Source organism: Oncorhynchus mykiss, chromosome 2 (genome assembly GCF_057628025.1).
Source record: "Oncorhynchus mykiss isolate SJ-2025 chromosome 2, ASM5762802v1, whole genome shotgun sequence".
Lineage (NCBI taxonomy): Eukaryota > Metazoa > Chordata > Actinopteri > Salmoniformes > Salmonidae > Oncorhynchus > Oncorhynchus mykiss.
In genome coordinates this window covers 84258103-84274083 of record NC_143023.1, presented here as the reverse complement: position 1 = coordinate 84274083, position 15981 = coordinate 84258103, and the positions used below count along the sequence as shown (strand labels likewise).

Genomic DNA, 15981 nt, shown 5'->3' with positions numbered 1-15981 from the left:
AGAGAAAGTAATGTGGGGTCACAAGGATTTCGGATTGAAAAGTAAGTAAGCATTTTGTTAGTCTACACCTGTTGTCAAAACCGTGGCCTAGTCTGATGAGGAACTACTATACTGATACTGTACATTATAGTATGATACCCATTCAATATATGGCCTATTTGGATGAGACTTCCAAAACTGCAATGATGATAAGCATCTAAAACATTGAAGACAAGATCTCAACAAATCCTTTGTTTTTCTATAATACACAAACATGAGTACCAGGCCAGACTAGATGACATCTCAGTGTCTGACCCGCCCTCTCTAAAGCCTGGAGACAGGCTAGCACGTCTAATATGGAAAAGACTACTATCTTACTACAGTACGTTGTACCTTCTGCTTCCCTTTCAACACGGTTTTCTTCTTCTCTTCTTCCTCCTCCTCATCTTCCTCTTCTTCCTCCTCCTCTTCTTCTACCTCCTCCTCCTCATAGCTCTCACTTTTCTGCTTGGGCTTTGGCTTGGGAGGAGGAAGGTTTGGTCCCTGATTGGATGCAGTGGGTGGGATGGTGATTGATACATGTGATGAGTTGACCAGCTCCTTGGGTCTTCCATTCACTACCATGGGACTTTATTGCCCCTTAACTACAGGGCCGATTTGCTATCATTCTCTACTCACAACAACCAATAGATTCAAATCCACTACACACTACACAACCCATTCTCTTCAGGGTCTTCTACTAACTACTAGCGTCTACTTTGTACCTTCCCCTTTCTCTCATCTTCCTCTTCCTCCTCCTCTTCTTCCTCCTCCTCTTCTTCCTCCTCCTCCTCTTCTTCTTCCTCCTCCTCTTCATAGCTCTCACTTTTCTGCTTGGGCTTTGGCTTGCCAGGAGGAAGGTTTGTTCCCTGATTGGATGCAGTGGGTGGGATGGTGATTGATACATGTGATGAGTTGACCAGGTCCTTGGGTTTTCCATTCACTACCATGGGAATTTATTGCCAATAGATTCAAATCCACTACACACTACACAACCCATTCTGTTCAGGGTCTTCTACGAACTACAACCTTCTACTTTGTACCTTCCCCTTTCTCTCATCTTCCTCTTCCTCTTCTTCCCCCTCCTCTTCCTCCTCACTCTCAGTAATCATTATTTGCCTCTTGATTGGAAGAGGAGACCTTGATTCCCTGAACGATGATTCCCTGAAAGGTTGAGCGGACTGAACAGAAATAGAAAGAAAAGAGATGGAAATGGAAAGAGGAGAGGTGTTACGTGATTGATGGATGGTAGAGGTCTTAGACTGAGGTAAGGAAGGATAGATGCTTGTACATATTAATCTGCATTTGCCTCATTCCAACTGGACAGAGAGGTCAGAGGCAGAGGAAAAGAAGGCAGACAGACAGATCAATCAGAGACAGGGTAACCCATAACAACAACACAGACAGACCAGGCAGTCTAATAATAGCAGAGCAGGACAGTATATGAGGGGCAGCATGTGTGTCTGTGTGATACCAGGAGGATAGACATTAGAAAGCCCCCAGCAGCAGCAGCAGTAGTCAGAGCACATCCTGTCTGTCTGGATAGCAACGAGTGTGTATTATGCAGGGTGTCTCTGTGTGTGTCCATGTATGCGTGCGTGTGTGATACTGTCAGCCAGGGGGATCTTGTAGAGCTGTGTGGAGCTGCAGTACTGTGGGAGCAGCCCTGGGCAAGAACACAGCTGCTGTGCCTTACTGCAGCGAGAGCCAATTACTGTTGGGCTGCCTGTCACATAGCGAGCATGTGATCCTCTCTCAAGCATGGGCTGCTGCCACATAGGGAGCCTGTGATCCTCTTCAGCATGAGACTGGATCACTGGCAGCAGGGGAGAGAGATAGTACTCTACTACTCTAAGCTCCCATACAGTACAGCCTATCAGCACAGCGGCAAATCCCACTTAAGTCACATTTTCACTTGGTCTCCCATTGACATCAATGGATGACTAAGTGAAAATTCGACTGAAGATGAAGTTAGGCTTCACCCCACAGAGATCAAACCTGAGACCACCACAACTCCCCATAGTGTGAGAACTACAGCCCTCAAATAATAACAAGTACGGGGTGAGGAATGCACTGCCAGGGAGATATAGAGGCCTGGATTCAGATATGTCCTTAAGAGGGGAGATAACTGTACAACACAAACAGTGGAGAGACACAGAGGAGCCGACTGGCTGATAACACAAATCTCTCCATGCTGTGTGTGAAGGTAGAGGAGGAAAAATAGCTGTCAGTGTGAGAGATAACTAACAATACAATATACCACATACAGAGGTGCTGTAGATAGGCCAGAGAGGGATACATAGAGTTAGAAAAATGTTTAGAACAGAAAAGGCTGAAACTAATCCAACGTAGTCTGTGTAGAGTAGGCACATATAAAACAGTGGTTATGGACAGAGACAGGCAACATAACATGTAAGAGCCAACACATCCAGAGATGGAAAGATGATGACAGCAGGTTAAAAGAGGTGAATAAACACAGAGAGAAACAGGGGACTAGGCGATGCTCTTGGTCCATCGTCCCTCCTCCTCTCCTCACCTTCTGTCTTTGCTGGACAGTGGTCATGGCGTCGGGCTGGAACTCCAACTTGTCGGTGCGACACAGCTTCCAGTAGAGGATGGAGATGATGACGATGACCACGCCTAGCGGCACCACCACGCCTATGATGATCCACATGCTGGTGTTCTCCGTGTCTGGAGGAGGGTACCCTGCCACCTTCTCCACAGCTACAGAAAAATGGCCATAGATACATCAAAAACATATAACATGGCATACAACATTATGGAGTGTGTAATTACATGCATGTGCATGTCGGTATGTCTTTGTCTGTGTGTGTGCGTGTGTGTATGCTTGCATGTGTGTATACGTCTGTCTGTGTCTATGTGTTTATGTCCCCATCAGAATTCCAAACGTCCACTATCATGGTTCCTTTCTTTGTTAATCAGGTGTTGCTTATCAGTTCATTATGATTTCCCTTTTAAAAGAGGTGTGTTTTCTGTTCTTGTTCACAGAAGCTTGATTTCGGTTTCCTTGTGTGTCGCCTGAGTAAGTTCTAGTCTAAATGTTGTTATTTATTTTTAAGTATTACTGTGATCCTTCTGTTTCCTTATTTTATCGGTGAAGTATTTACGTTATCCGAAACCTTTGATTCCTCGTCTGATCCATTCTCTGCACCTTGGTCCAACTCCACCACGTCACATCCACACGGAGTTCAATCATAAACAGCTACAGTAGTTACACTGCATGCTACACACTGTGTTACACACATCTTACAGCGGTCTGTTCTTCTGCTGCTACTCTGCAATTAAGGCTTGTCGTATTGCCTGGGAAAAACCTCACTTGCCATAAGAGCAGGCTTAAAGCAGGGACAGAAGTCCCTTGATGTGCTTCGACTCCTACATCTCCAACATAGATATATAATGAGGTGAAGCATTTGGCCCAGTGTATAGGATGAGGTAATCAGTTCAAATAAACACCAACATATACTGAGCAATTAGTCCGTATACTTTTAATTGTGCAGATTTACTGACCTTTGATCAGGAGCTCCAAAATCTTAATGAACACTATTCTGTGCCAATGAATGCACTGGTGCATGGATACAGTAGGGAGGAGGCGCTCCATACATCAAAGCTGATTGCTGTGTATACATTAGTGTCCTTCATACATATTCCAATTTAACTGAGCTCAGTTCCTTTCAACTCCAGTAAAGGTAGCGTGGGCAGGTAGACTTACCCTGTTCTCAATTTCTATTTGTGCTGTCTTGCCATTTCTAACCACGCTAAGGCTCTACTTACGTGTAGCCAGGATGCCCTGTACTCTGTAGCCCAGCACGATGGCTGCCCTTTGCACATCCAGTCTGTTCAGCATGTTGGCCGTGGTGATGGCAGGTAACCGCTGTCCTAGCTGGTCCACAAAGTACACCATATCCAGAGGGTGGTCCGCTCCCACCAGCCTGGTCGTACTCACAATCTGCAGGGAGATGTGTGTTACTGTTAACATCACAGTTCTAGACTAGAAAGCTTGCTGCGACAATGACTGGTACTAGGGTTGCAACATGTCAGTAACTTTCCAAAAATTCTCTTGTTTTCCAGAAATCCTGGTTTGAAGATTCCTTCAATTACGAAGGAATAAACAGGAAATCCAGGAACCCTCCAACCAGGATTTCTGGGAAAAACTGGGAATTTTGGGAAAGTTACTCAAATTTTGCAACCCCACCTGGTTTAATTTCCCTGTTACCCAACAACTATTAAAAACAAAAAAATAGATTTTAAGTGAGAATAGGAATTGGTCTAAAGCAACAAAAAAAAAGGAAATTCACATGAGCACCACGATGCCTATTTCACCCATGCTGTACCAAGGTTTTCCAACACACAGCTTTGACGTACTACAGTAGAAACAGTTGAAGTTGGAAGTTTTCATACACATAGGTTGGAGTCATTAAAACTCGTTTTTCAACCACTGCACACATTTCTTGTTAACAAACTATAGTTTTGGCAAGTCGGTTAGGACATCTACTTTGTGCATGACAAGGAATTTTTCAAACAATTGTTTACAGACAGATTATTTCACTTATAACTCACTGTAACACAATTCCAGTGGGTCAGAAGTTTACATTCACTAAGTTGACTGTGCCTTTAAACAGCTTGGAAAATTCCAGAAAATGCGTCATGGCTTTAGAAACTTCTGTTAGGCTAATAGGCTAATTGACATAATTTGAGTCAATTGGAGGTGTACCTGTGGATGTATTTCAAGGCCTACCTTCAAACTCTGTGCCTCTTGGCTTGACATCATGGGAAAATCAAAAAGAAATCAGCCAAGACCTCAGAAAAAAATGTAGACCTCCACAAGTCTGGTTCATGCTTGGGAGCAATTTCCAAATGCCTGAAGGTACCACGTTCATTTGTACAAACAATAGTACGCAAGTATAAACACAATGGGACCATGTAGCCGTCATACCACTCAGGAAGGAGACGCATTCTGTCTCCTAGAGATGAACATATTTTGGTGCGAAAAGTGCAAATCAATCCCAGAACAACAGCTAAGGATGTTGTGAAGATGCTGGAGGAAACAGGTACAAAAGTATCTATATCCACAGTAAAACAAGTCCTATATCGACATAACCTGAAAGGCTGCTCAACAAAGAAGAAGCCAGACTATAAAAGAAGAAGCCAGACTATTAAAAAACAGACTACGGTTTGCAACTGCTCATGGGGGCAAAGATCGTACTTTTTGGAGAAATGTCCTCTGGTCTGATGAAACAAAAATAGAACTGTTTGGCCATAATGACCATCGTTATGTTTGGAGGAATAGGGGGAGGCTTGAAAGCCGATGAATACCATCCCAACCGTGAAGCACGGGGGTTGCAGCATCATGTTGTGGGGGTGCTTTGCTGCAGGAGGGACAGGTGCACTTCACAAAATGGATGGCATCATGAGGACGGAAAATTATGTGGATATATTGAAGCAACATCTCAAGACATCAGTCAGGAATAGAGGTTGACCGATTAATCGGAATGGCTGATTAATTAGGGCCGATTTCAAGTTTTCATAACAATCGTAAATCTGTGTTTTTGGGCGCCGATTTTTTCAATTTTTATACCTTTATTTAACTAGGCAAGTCAGTTAAGAACACATTCTTATTTTCAATGACGGCCTAGGAACGGTGGGTTAACTGCCTTGTTCAGGGGCAGAAAGACAGATTTTCACATTGTCAGGTCGGGGGATCCAATCTTGCAACCTTACAGTTACTAGTCCAACGCAAATACGACCTGCCTCTCTCTCGTTGCACTCCACAAGGAGACTGCCTGTTACGCGAATGCAGTAAGCCAAGGTAAGTTGCTAGCTAGCATTAAACTTATCTTATAAAAAACATTCAATCATAATCATTAGTTAACTACACATGGTTGATGATATTACTAGATATTATCTAGTGTGTCCTGCGTTGCATATAATCTGACTGAGCATACAAGCATACAAGTATCTAAGTATCTGACTGAGCGGTGGTAGGCAGAAGCAGGCGCGTAAACATTCATTGAAACAGCACTTTTGTGCGTTTTGCCAGCAGCTCTTCGTTGTGCGTCAAGCATCGCGCTGTTTATGATTACAAGCCTATCAACTCCCGAGATGAGGCTGGTGTAACCGAAGTGAAATGGCTAGCTAGTTTGCGCTAATAGCGTTTCAAACGTCACTCGCTCTTAGCCTTCTAGTAGTTGTTCCCTTGCTCTGCATGGGTAACACTGCTTCGATGGTGGCTGTTGTCGTTGTGTTGCTGGTTCGAGCCCAGGTAGGAGCGAGGAGAGAGATGGAAGCTATAGTATTACACTGGCAATACTAAACTGCCTATAAGAACATCCAATAGTAAAAGGTTAATGAAATACAAATGGTATAGAGGGAAATAGTCCTATAATTCCTATAATAACTACAACCCAAAACTTCTTACCTGGGAATATTGAAGACTCATGTTAAAAGGAACCACCAGCTTTCATATGTTCTCATGTTCTGAGCAAGGAACTGAAACGTTAGCTTTCTTACATAGTACATATTGCACTTTTACTTTCTTCTCCAACACTTTGTTTTTGCATTATTTAAACCAAATTGAACATGTTTCATTATTTACTTGAGGCTAAATTGATTTGATTGATGTATTATGTTAAGTTAAAATAAATGTTCATTCAGTATTGTTGTAATTGTCAATATTACAAAGACATTTTTATTTTTTAAATCGGCCGATTAATGGCTAATTAATTGGCTTTTTGGTCCTCCAATAATCAGTATCGGCGTTGAAAAATCATAATCGGTTGACCTCTAGTCAGGAAGTTAAAACTTGGTCGCAAATGGGTCTTCCAAATGGACAATGACCCCAAGCATACTTCCAAAGTTGTGGCAAAATGGCTTAAGGACAACAAAGTCAAGGTATTGGAGTGGCCATCACAAAGCCCTGACCTCAATCCTATAGAACATTTGTGGGCAGAACTGAAAAAGCATGTGCGAGCAAGGAGGCCTACAAACCTGACTCAGTTACACCAGCTCTGTCAGGAGGAATGGGCCAAAATTCACACAACTCATTGTGGGAAGCTTGTGTAAGGCGACCCTAAATGTTTAACCCAAGTTAAACAATTTAAAGGCAATGCTACCAAATACTAATTGAGTGTATGTAAACTTGTGACCCACGGGAATGTGATGAAATAAATAAAAGCTGAAATAAATCCTTCTCTCTGCTATTATTCTGACATTCCACATTCTTAAATTAAAGTGGTGATCCTAATTGATCTAAGACAGGGAATGTTTCCTAGGATTTAAGTCAGGAATTGTGAAAAACTGAGTATAAATGTATTTGTCTAAAGTGTACGTAAACTTCCGACTTCAACTGTATATATAGTCCCCACAATAATGTAGCAGTAGTCCTTAGAAGGGGTATTGGTGGATGTGACTGCAAACAGAGTTGGACTCGTACAGTGAGTCACATCAACTGGTAAAACCTTTCAATATTATTCCTTGTGGTGAGCTCTCCATGAATCGCAACAGTGAGACTCCTTATCGAGGGCTTGTAGTCTTTTCTACCCAGAGTCACACTGCTTTACTAATCAGGCTTTGCCTTTTGTGGTTCTCCACAGCACCTGCTCTACTCCCCTCTCCCCTCTCTTCACAACAACATTTAGGGGACAGGATAGGCCAGGGTATCCATGGCAACACCACCTATTCATCACAGGCCAGCTAATCAAAGACCAACCACCAAGTCTCTTTTTCTTTCCTTCAAGTTCCGTTACTTGAATGCTGTGTCGCCAGTCACTAATAGCAGATCAATTATTAATTCTCTCTCTCTCATTCTGCCTGGCAGCTGTAGTTATTATAAATGCAGAAATCTACTCTAGTTGTGGGGAGGGATATGTTAACGGGCCCTGTGGAGAGGGCAGAGAGGGTGCAGAGAGGGTGCGATGGTCTACACGCAGGTGGGAGCTGTTAGTGATAAATATCATAGCACCTTCAGATATCTGCTTCCCAGATCTCCACAGACCCACGGACATTTAATGGATCGTGAATTAGCGGTGAACCTGTGTTCGGTATGGGCTATGATTAGAGTTCTAATAGAGTACCACATTATGAGTCATAATACCCATAAAACCTAGCAGTCAAACAGGGAAACGGTTCCAATAATTTTTGCACCATTCATTTTTCCCATAGGAGATTTTAGAATATAAAGTGGGGCAAAAAAGTATTTAGTCAGCCACCAATTGTGCAAGTTCTCCCACTTCAAAAGATGAGAGAGGCCTGTAATTTTCATCATAGGTACACTTCAACTATGACAGACAAAATGAGGAAAAAAATCCAGAAAATCACATTGTAGAATTTTTTATGAATTTATTTGCAAATTATAGTGGAAAATAAGTATTTGGTCACCTACAAACAAGCAGGATTTCTGGCTCTCACAGACCTTTAAGAGGCTCCTCTGTCCTCCACTCGTTACCTGTATTAATGGCACCTGTTTGAACTTGTTAACAGTATAAAAGACAACTGTCCACAACCTCAAACAGTCACACTCCAAACTCCACTATGGCCAAGACCAAAGAGCTGTCAAAGGACACCAGAAACAAAATTGTAGACCTGCACCAGGCTGGGAAGACGGAATATGCAATAGGTAAGCAGCTTGGTTTCAAGAAATCAACTGTGGGAGCAATTATTAGGAAATGGAAGACATACAAGACCACTGATAATCTCCCTCGATCTGGGGCTCCACGCAAGATCTCACCCCGTGGGGTCAAAATGATCACAAGAACGGTGAGCAAAAATCCCAGAACCATTCACGGGGGGACCTACTGAATGACCTGCAGAGAGCTGGGACCAAAGTAACAAAGCTTACCATCAGCAAGGGCATTGAAAATGAAACGTGGCTGGGTATTTCAGCATGACAATGATCCCAAACACACCGCCCGGGCAACGAAGGAGTGGCTTCGTAAGAAGCATTTCAAGGTTCTGAAGTGGCCTAGCCAGTCTCCAGATCTCAACCCCATAGAAAATCTTTGGAGGGAGTTGAAAGTCCGTGTTGCCCAGTAACAGCCCCAAAACATCACTGCTCTAGAGGAGATCTGCATGGAGGAATGGGCCAAAATACCAGCAACAGTGTGTGAAAACCTTGTGAAGACTTACAGAAAACGTTTGACCTCTGTCATTGCCAACAAAGGGTATATAACAAAGTATTGAGATAAACTTTTGTTATTGACCAAATACTTATTTTCCACCATAATAAAATAAATTCATAAAAAATTCTACAATGTGATTTTCTGGATTTTTTTCCTCATTTTGTCTGTCATAGTTGAAGTGTACCTATGATGAACATTTACAGGCCTCTCTCATCTTTTGAAGTGGGAGAACTGGCACAATTGGTGGCTGACTAAATACTTTTTTGCCCCACTGTATATGCCGTGACGATCTGGGCGAGATGACGAATCGAGGCAAAGGTAAGAATCTCTGGATCTAATGTTAGCTAAAAGTCATAAATAATAAATTGGCAACATATCTTTAAATGTACAATTCTGAGAACTGTCTTGTGCAAGTTCTAAATTGACACAATACCTGTTCGCAAAGGTGTCAGCTAGAGATGACGTGCCGGAGCTTGCAGGGATCGCATTATGTCTACTTTGATGCTAATTACCATTTTCGATTCTGAGAGTAAATAGAGCCGAATATATTGATATCAAAACGTCACGCCAGTGTAAGCCTACACAAAACACAGCCCTTTTTAAAGTTTTTCTAAAATCACCAATGGGAAAAATAAATGGTGGAACTATTGGAACCATTTCCCCGTTTGACCGCTAGGTTTTATGGGTATTATGACACACCCACTGTGTGGTTCTATTGGTGGAATTCTAATAGGTCTCGGCAAATGGCATTCTACTTCCTTTTCACAAAGTCTGCTGCCTCAGTTTGTAAGATGGAAATTTGCATATACTCCCGAATGTTATGAAGAGTGATCAGATGAATTGCAAAGTCCCTCTTTGAATCCCCCAAAAACATGTCTACTGCATTTCAGCACAAAAGGACCAGCTGACATCATGTCAGTGATTCACTCATTAACACAGGTGTGAGTGTTGACGAGGACAAGGCTGGAGATCACTCTGTCATGCTGATTGAGTTTGAATAACAGACTGGAAGCTTCAAAAGGAGGGTGGGGCTTGGAATCATTGTTCTTCCTCTGTCAACCATGGTTACCTGCAAGGAAACACGTGCAGTCATCATTGCTTTGCACAAAAAGGGCTTCACAGGCAAGGATATTGCTGCCAGTAAGATTGCACCTAAATCAACCATTTATCGGATCATCAAGAACTTCAAGGAGAGCGGTTCAATTGTTGTGAAGAAGGCTTCAGGGCACCCAAGAAAGTCCAGCAAGCGCCAGGACCGTCTCCTAAAGTTGATTCAGCTGCGGGATCAGGGCACCGCCAGTAGAGAGCTTGCTCAGGAATGGCAGCAGACAGGTGTGAGTGCATCGGCTTTTGGAGGATGGCCTGGTGTCAAGAAGGGCAGCAAAGAAGCCACTTCTCCCCAGGAAAAACATCAGGGACAGACTGATATTCTGCAAAAGGTACAGGGATTGGAGTGCTGAGGACTGAGGTAAAGTCATTTTCTCTGATGAGTGCCCTTTCCGATTGTTTGGGGCATCTGGGAAAAAAGCTTGTCCGGAGAAGACAAGGTGAGCGCTACCATCCGTCCTGTGTCATGCCAACGGTAAAGCATCCTGAGACCATTCATGTGTGGGGTTGCTTCTCAGCCAAGGGAGTGGGTTCACTCACAATTTTGCCTAAGAACACAGCCATCCAGGAACAGTTTGGTGACGAATAATGCCTTTCCAGCATGATGGAGCACCTTGCCATAAGGAAAAAGTGATAACTAAGTGGCGCGGGGAACAAAACATCGATATTTTGGGTCCATGACCAGGAAACTCCCCAGACATTAATGCCATTGAGAACTCAATACTCAAGAGGCGGGTGGACAAACAAAAACCCACAAATTCTGATAAAATCCAAGCATTGATTATGCAAGAATGGGCTGCCATCAGTCAGGATGTTGCCTAGAAGTTAATTGACAGCATGCCAGGGCGGATTGCAGAGGTCTTGAAAAAGAAGGGTCAACACTGCAAATATTGACTCTTTGCATCAACTTCATGTAATTGTCAATAAAAGCCTTTGACACTTATGAAATGCTTGTAATTATACTTCAGTATATTCCATAATAACGTCCGAAAAAAATATCTAAAGACACTGAAGCAGCAAACTTTGTGGAAATTAACATTTGTGTCATTCTCAAAACTTTTGGCCACGACTGTAATGATGGTGCTCTTCTGTTTTTAGCCTTGAAAAGAACGTCATATTAGAGTGCTCTGAGCTCTTTCTTTTTGCATTTCAAGGACTGTCTTCAATGTTTGTGTCTGGCTCTAAATAACACAGTGAGACTGTCTACTCTGCTTCTTGTGATCACTAAAACCCTGCTGCCTCTCTCAGCCTCTCACATAGAAGCTGTAGTTTGACTTGACAGAATCAGTACGCTGGCATCACCTGTGAAAGTCCACAGCCAGAGAGAGTGGGATATGGAGGTGTGTGTATGTGTGTGTGTGTGTGTGTGTGTGTGTGTGTGTGTGTGTGTGTGTGTGTGTGTGTGAGAAAGGGTGTGGTTCATGTGGGGCCACACACTGTTCATCATTCCACTCTAATAAACCTGGAGACTGGATGTGGGTTAGTGGCTGGTTGAGGAAACCCAGGTTGTTTTTCTGGTGATGACTCGGGCTTACTCTCTTTAGTAACACAGTGGCTATGGCAGCCTTGCCTAGGGGTTATTACCACAGGGTGAGAGTTGTATTTGCTGTACTTAAGCGCTATAGTCAAGCACAGCACGAGAATTCTAAGATGATTCTCAGTATAGTACAGTGTCTCTGATGTGGTTACCTGAACACTGTGGTTGGCCACACTGGTGGCCCTCTTGTTACGCCTGTCTGCCCTCAGAACCTCTCCCAGCAGCAGGGCCACACGACGCTCCATCTTGGCCTGGAAGGTCCGCCCGTCCACCCCCTGGTCCAGGACACCCAGCATCACTGGACAGGAAACAGATGGTTATGATATCACACAGGACAGGCAATACAGAGCCAATACATTGCCTATCACACAGCCAGAACATAGGCCCTGAATGTGTATCCATCCTCTAGCTGCAGTTGAGATTTAGATTGGGTGGAATACTTAAAGTCAGATGTGTTGACAAGGGGAAGCATACCTGTTCTAACCCAAGACGAGCGAAGCAACTGGGTGGTGTTCAACTCTGGGTAGTGAAAAGCTATTGGGAAAAGAAGTTAGGGAAATAAGGAAAGTACAGACAACCTAAAAATATTCCTACTGAGGTATAAAAGAGGTCCTTAGAAGGTAAAGCAGATTGATTAATAGAATACATGTATTTCCCCAAGGCAACATCCCAGTAGGGGTGCTTGGCATAAAATCCCAATCCATTAGACAGTTGGCATAAAATCCCAATCCATTAGACAGTATGGTAATGGACTCACGTTCGGCGATCTGCAACACAGGAAAGCCCAGGTAGTAGCTGAACTCCACCATGTTGAGCAGCCTCAGGTGGTTGCTGACCTCTGACCCCTTCAGGTAGCCGACGGCATCGCGCACAGCGAAGGTCACGTCCACTGGCTCCCTCTGCTGACTCCTGGGCTGATTCATGGTGATGTTCACAATCTAGGAAAATATTTAATACGTACATACAGGACTCTATTTTAACAAACATAACGCAATGGTAAATCTAAGCGCTTGCGGCAGCACTACACGTTGGGGTGTGTGTCATAAATATTTTGGGTATTTTCACAACCAGAATTATGGGCACAGTAGCTGGCGGTGGCGCGAAAGGGCTGGGTTTTGATGAATTAACAAGTTGAGGGTGTGTCGAGGCTTGACCCCTCACTGGCCAATCAGAATGTGTCCCATTGGCTAAATATGTGGTTGTGTGGTATTTTATGTATTGCATTGTCATCAACTCCAATTTGAATGTTAGTCCGTTAAAGCTTAGTTTAGTAAATAGCGTACAGAAACTAAATCAAATGTAAGCCTATCCCATATTGGATAAATATGTTGAACATGTTTTTGAACAGTAACTGCACGGCTTCAATATGGAAATATATTGTTAGCACTTTTGCAAGATTTTATGTATTTTCAAACAATACAAAATATACACAAACAAGATGATTGACGGGAAAAGTATCATCCAACCCATCGGGTATCTCACTGCACTCTCAAATGCCATGTCTTGAAATATGCAGACAGACTGATTAAAAGTACATTTACATTGTAATACTTCTGACAGCCAACTTTCCAACTCCGCCCATAATCCCTGGTATCCATAGCATTCCCAGAAGGCATGGACCATTGAGTCATTGCTAGTTTCACACACTATGCTATTGTGCTGCAGAATCTGCTAACATTGCTCTTTCACAGCGATTCTGTATGGACCTCGCTGAAACAGGAAAGGTCCACCCCCAAACTGTTGCTACAAAGTTGGAAGCACAGAATCATCTAGAATGTCATTGTATGCTGTACCGTTAATATTTCCCTTCACTGAAACTAAGGAACCATGAAAAACCCCAGAACATTATTCCTCCTCCACCAAACTTTACAGTTGACACTATGCATTCCTGTAGGTAGTTTTCTCCTGGCATCCGCCAAACCCAGATTCTCTGTCAGACTGCTAGATGGTGAAATGCGATTCACCACTCCAGAGAACACGTTTCCACTGCTCCTGAGTCCAATGGCGGCGAGCTTTACACCACTCCAGCCGACGCTTGGGATTACGCATGGTGATCTTAGGCTTGTCTGTGGCTGCTTGGCCATGGAAACCGATTTCATGAAGCTCCCGACGAACAGTTATTGTGCCGACATTGTGTTTGTGGGCTCCCGAGTAGTGCAGCGGTCTAAGGCACTGCATCTCTGTGCTAGAGGTGTCACTACAGACCCTGGTTCGATTCCAGGCTGTATCACCGGGTGATTGAGGGTTCCTTAGGGTGGCGCACAATTGGCCCAGCGTTGTCAGGTTAGGATTTGGCCGGGGTCGGCCGTCATTGTAAATAAGAATTTGTTCTTAACTGACTTGCCAAGTTAAATAAAGGTCAAATAAAAAATTCCAAAGACCGTTTGGAACTCGGTAGTGAGTGTTGCAACCGAGGACAGACGGTTTTTAAGCGCTACGCGCTTCAACACATGGCAATCCCGTTACGTGAGCTTGTGTGGCCTACCACTTCCCGGCTGAGCTGTTGTTGCTCCTAGACATTTCCACTTCACAATAACAGCACTTACAGTTGACCGGGGCAGCTTTAGCAGGGCAGATATTTTACCAACTGACTTGTTGGAAAGGTGGCATCCAATGACGGTGCCACGTTGAAAGTCACTGAGGTCTTCAGTAGGGCCATTCTACTGCCAATGATTTGAAGGAGTGTCTACATATTTTTGTATATAATATATGTTCCAATGTCAATATCAGTTATTTTAAAGTCTTAATTCCAATAGTTAATATTTTTTCTAAGAGGTTGTCAGTTGGATAGGCTATCTGCAAGGTTTTGTTTATCTTAGCTATCATATGAATATCATTTTCTGGCTCAAATTAGGATTCCCTCAAGATTGCTTTTATGTCCAAAATATTTAAAATCGACATTTCGTGATATTAAACTTTTAAGTTGCATGTATTTGAAAATATTTACATTTGTCAGTCCAAAATGGCTTTTTAATTCTGTCATGGAAATACATTTACTTCCTATTACCAAGTAATTTACAGTTTCTATGCCCATAGATTTCCATGTGGACCAATTTAAAATCGGGGAGTTCTGAAAAGCTATCCAAGGATTGTTCCATGCTGTTTTTAGGGAGTTGTTTTGGTTCTTGTAGAATACGTTTTATTTTCTCACATATTGTTATAGTGTTCTTAACTATGAAATTGTTAATGTTCTTAGCTTTATCCACGTGAAAAGGTTCTGGGGATGAGCATCTTCAAAAGGTACCCATTTTTCCTCTTTAGTGCATTTAACTATATGTCTCAAGTAAAAGCCCTGAGTGGCTGGCGGGTTGATACAATTCCCAGTCTGGAAAGTTAAAACCACTCTCAGACTTAGGAAGATGTTCTATAAGTTTTATTTACCCATATAAAGTCTGTTATGCGCAAGTATACTTTTTTAAAGAATGTCTTCAGTGGGGTAACTGCCTCGCAAAGCTGCCGGCTCAGACAGCATCCCTAGACGCGTCCTCAGAGCATGCGCAGACCAGCTGGGTGGTGTGTTTACAGACATATTCAATCTCTCCCTATCCCAGTCTGCTGTCCCCACAAGCTTCAAGATGTCCACCATTGTTCATGTACCCAAGAAGGCAAAGGTAACTGGACTAAATGACTATTGCCCCATAGCACTCACTTCTGTCATCATGAAGTGCATTGAGAGGCTAGTCAAGGATCATATCACCTCTACCTTACCATTCACCCAAGACCCACTTCAATTTGCTTACCGCCCCAATAGATCCACACTCGATGCAATTGCCATAACACTGCACACTGCCCTATCCCATCTGGACAAGAGGAATACCTATGTAAGAATGCTGTTCATTGACTATAGCTCAGCCTTCAACACCATGGTACCCTCCAAGCTCATCATTAAGCTTGAGGCCCTGGGTCTCAACCCCGCCCTGTGCAATTGGGTCCTGGACTTCCTGACGGGCCGCCCCCAGGTGGTGAAGGTAGAAAACAACATCTCCACTTCGCTGATCCTCAACACTGGGGCCCCACAAGGGTGCGGGCTCAGCCCCCTCCTGTACTCCCTGTTCACCCATGATTGCGTGACCATGCACGGCTCCAACTCAATCATCAAGTTTGCAGACGACACAACAGTAGTAGGCTTGATTACCAACAACAACGAGACAGTCTACAGGGAGGAGGTGAGGGCACTCGGAGTGT

The 15981-nt window shown here is 43.4% G+C and overlaps 1 protein-coding gene across 4 annotated transcripts in view; it reads right to left on the bottom strand.

Moving 5' to 3' along the window:
• LOC110498007 (UPF0606 protein KIAA1549) overlaps positions 1-15981 on the bottom strand; it is an 83515-nt gene that overhangs the window by 21708 nt on the left and 45826 nt on the right. For all 4 annotated transcript variants that reach the window (XM_036957279.2, XM_090209957.1, XM_090209966.1 and 1 more), the window contains exons 7-11: positions 12554-12734; positions 12271-12330; positions 11949-12094; positions 3811-3985; positions 2555-2742 (exon numbers count right to left, since the gene is read on the bottom strand). In XM_036957279.2, coding sequence (XP_036813174.2) covers positions 2555-2742; positions 3811-3985; positions 11949-12094; positions 12271-12330; positions 12554-12734 — 750 coding nt within the window. The remainder of the gene's footprint in view (positions 1-2554; positions 2743-3810; positions 3986-11948; positions 12095-12270; positions 12331-12553; positions 12735-15981) is intronic.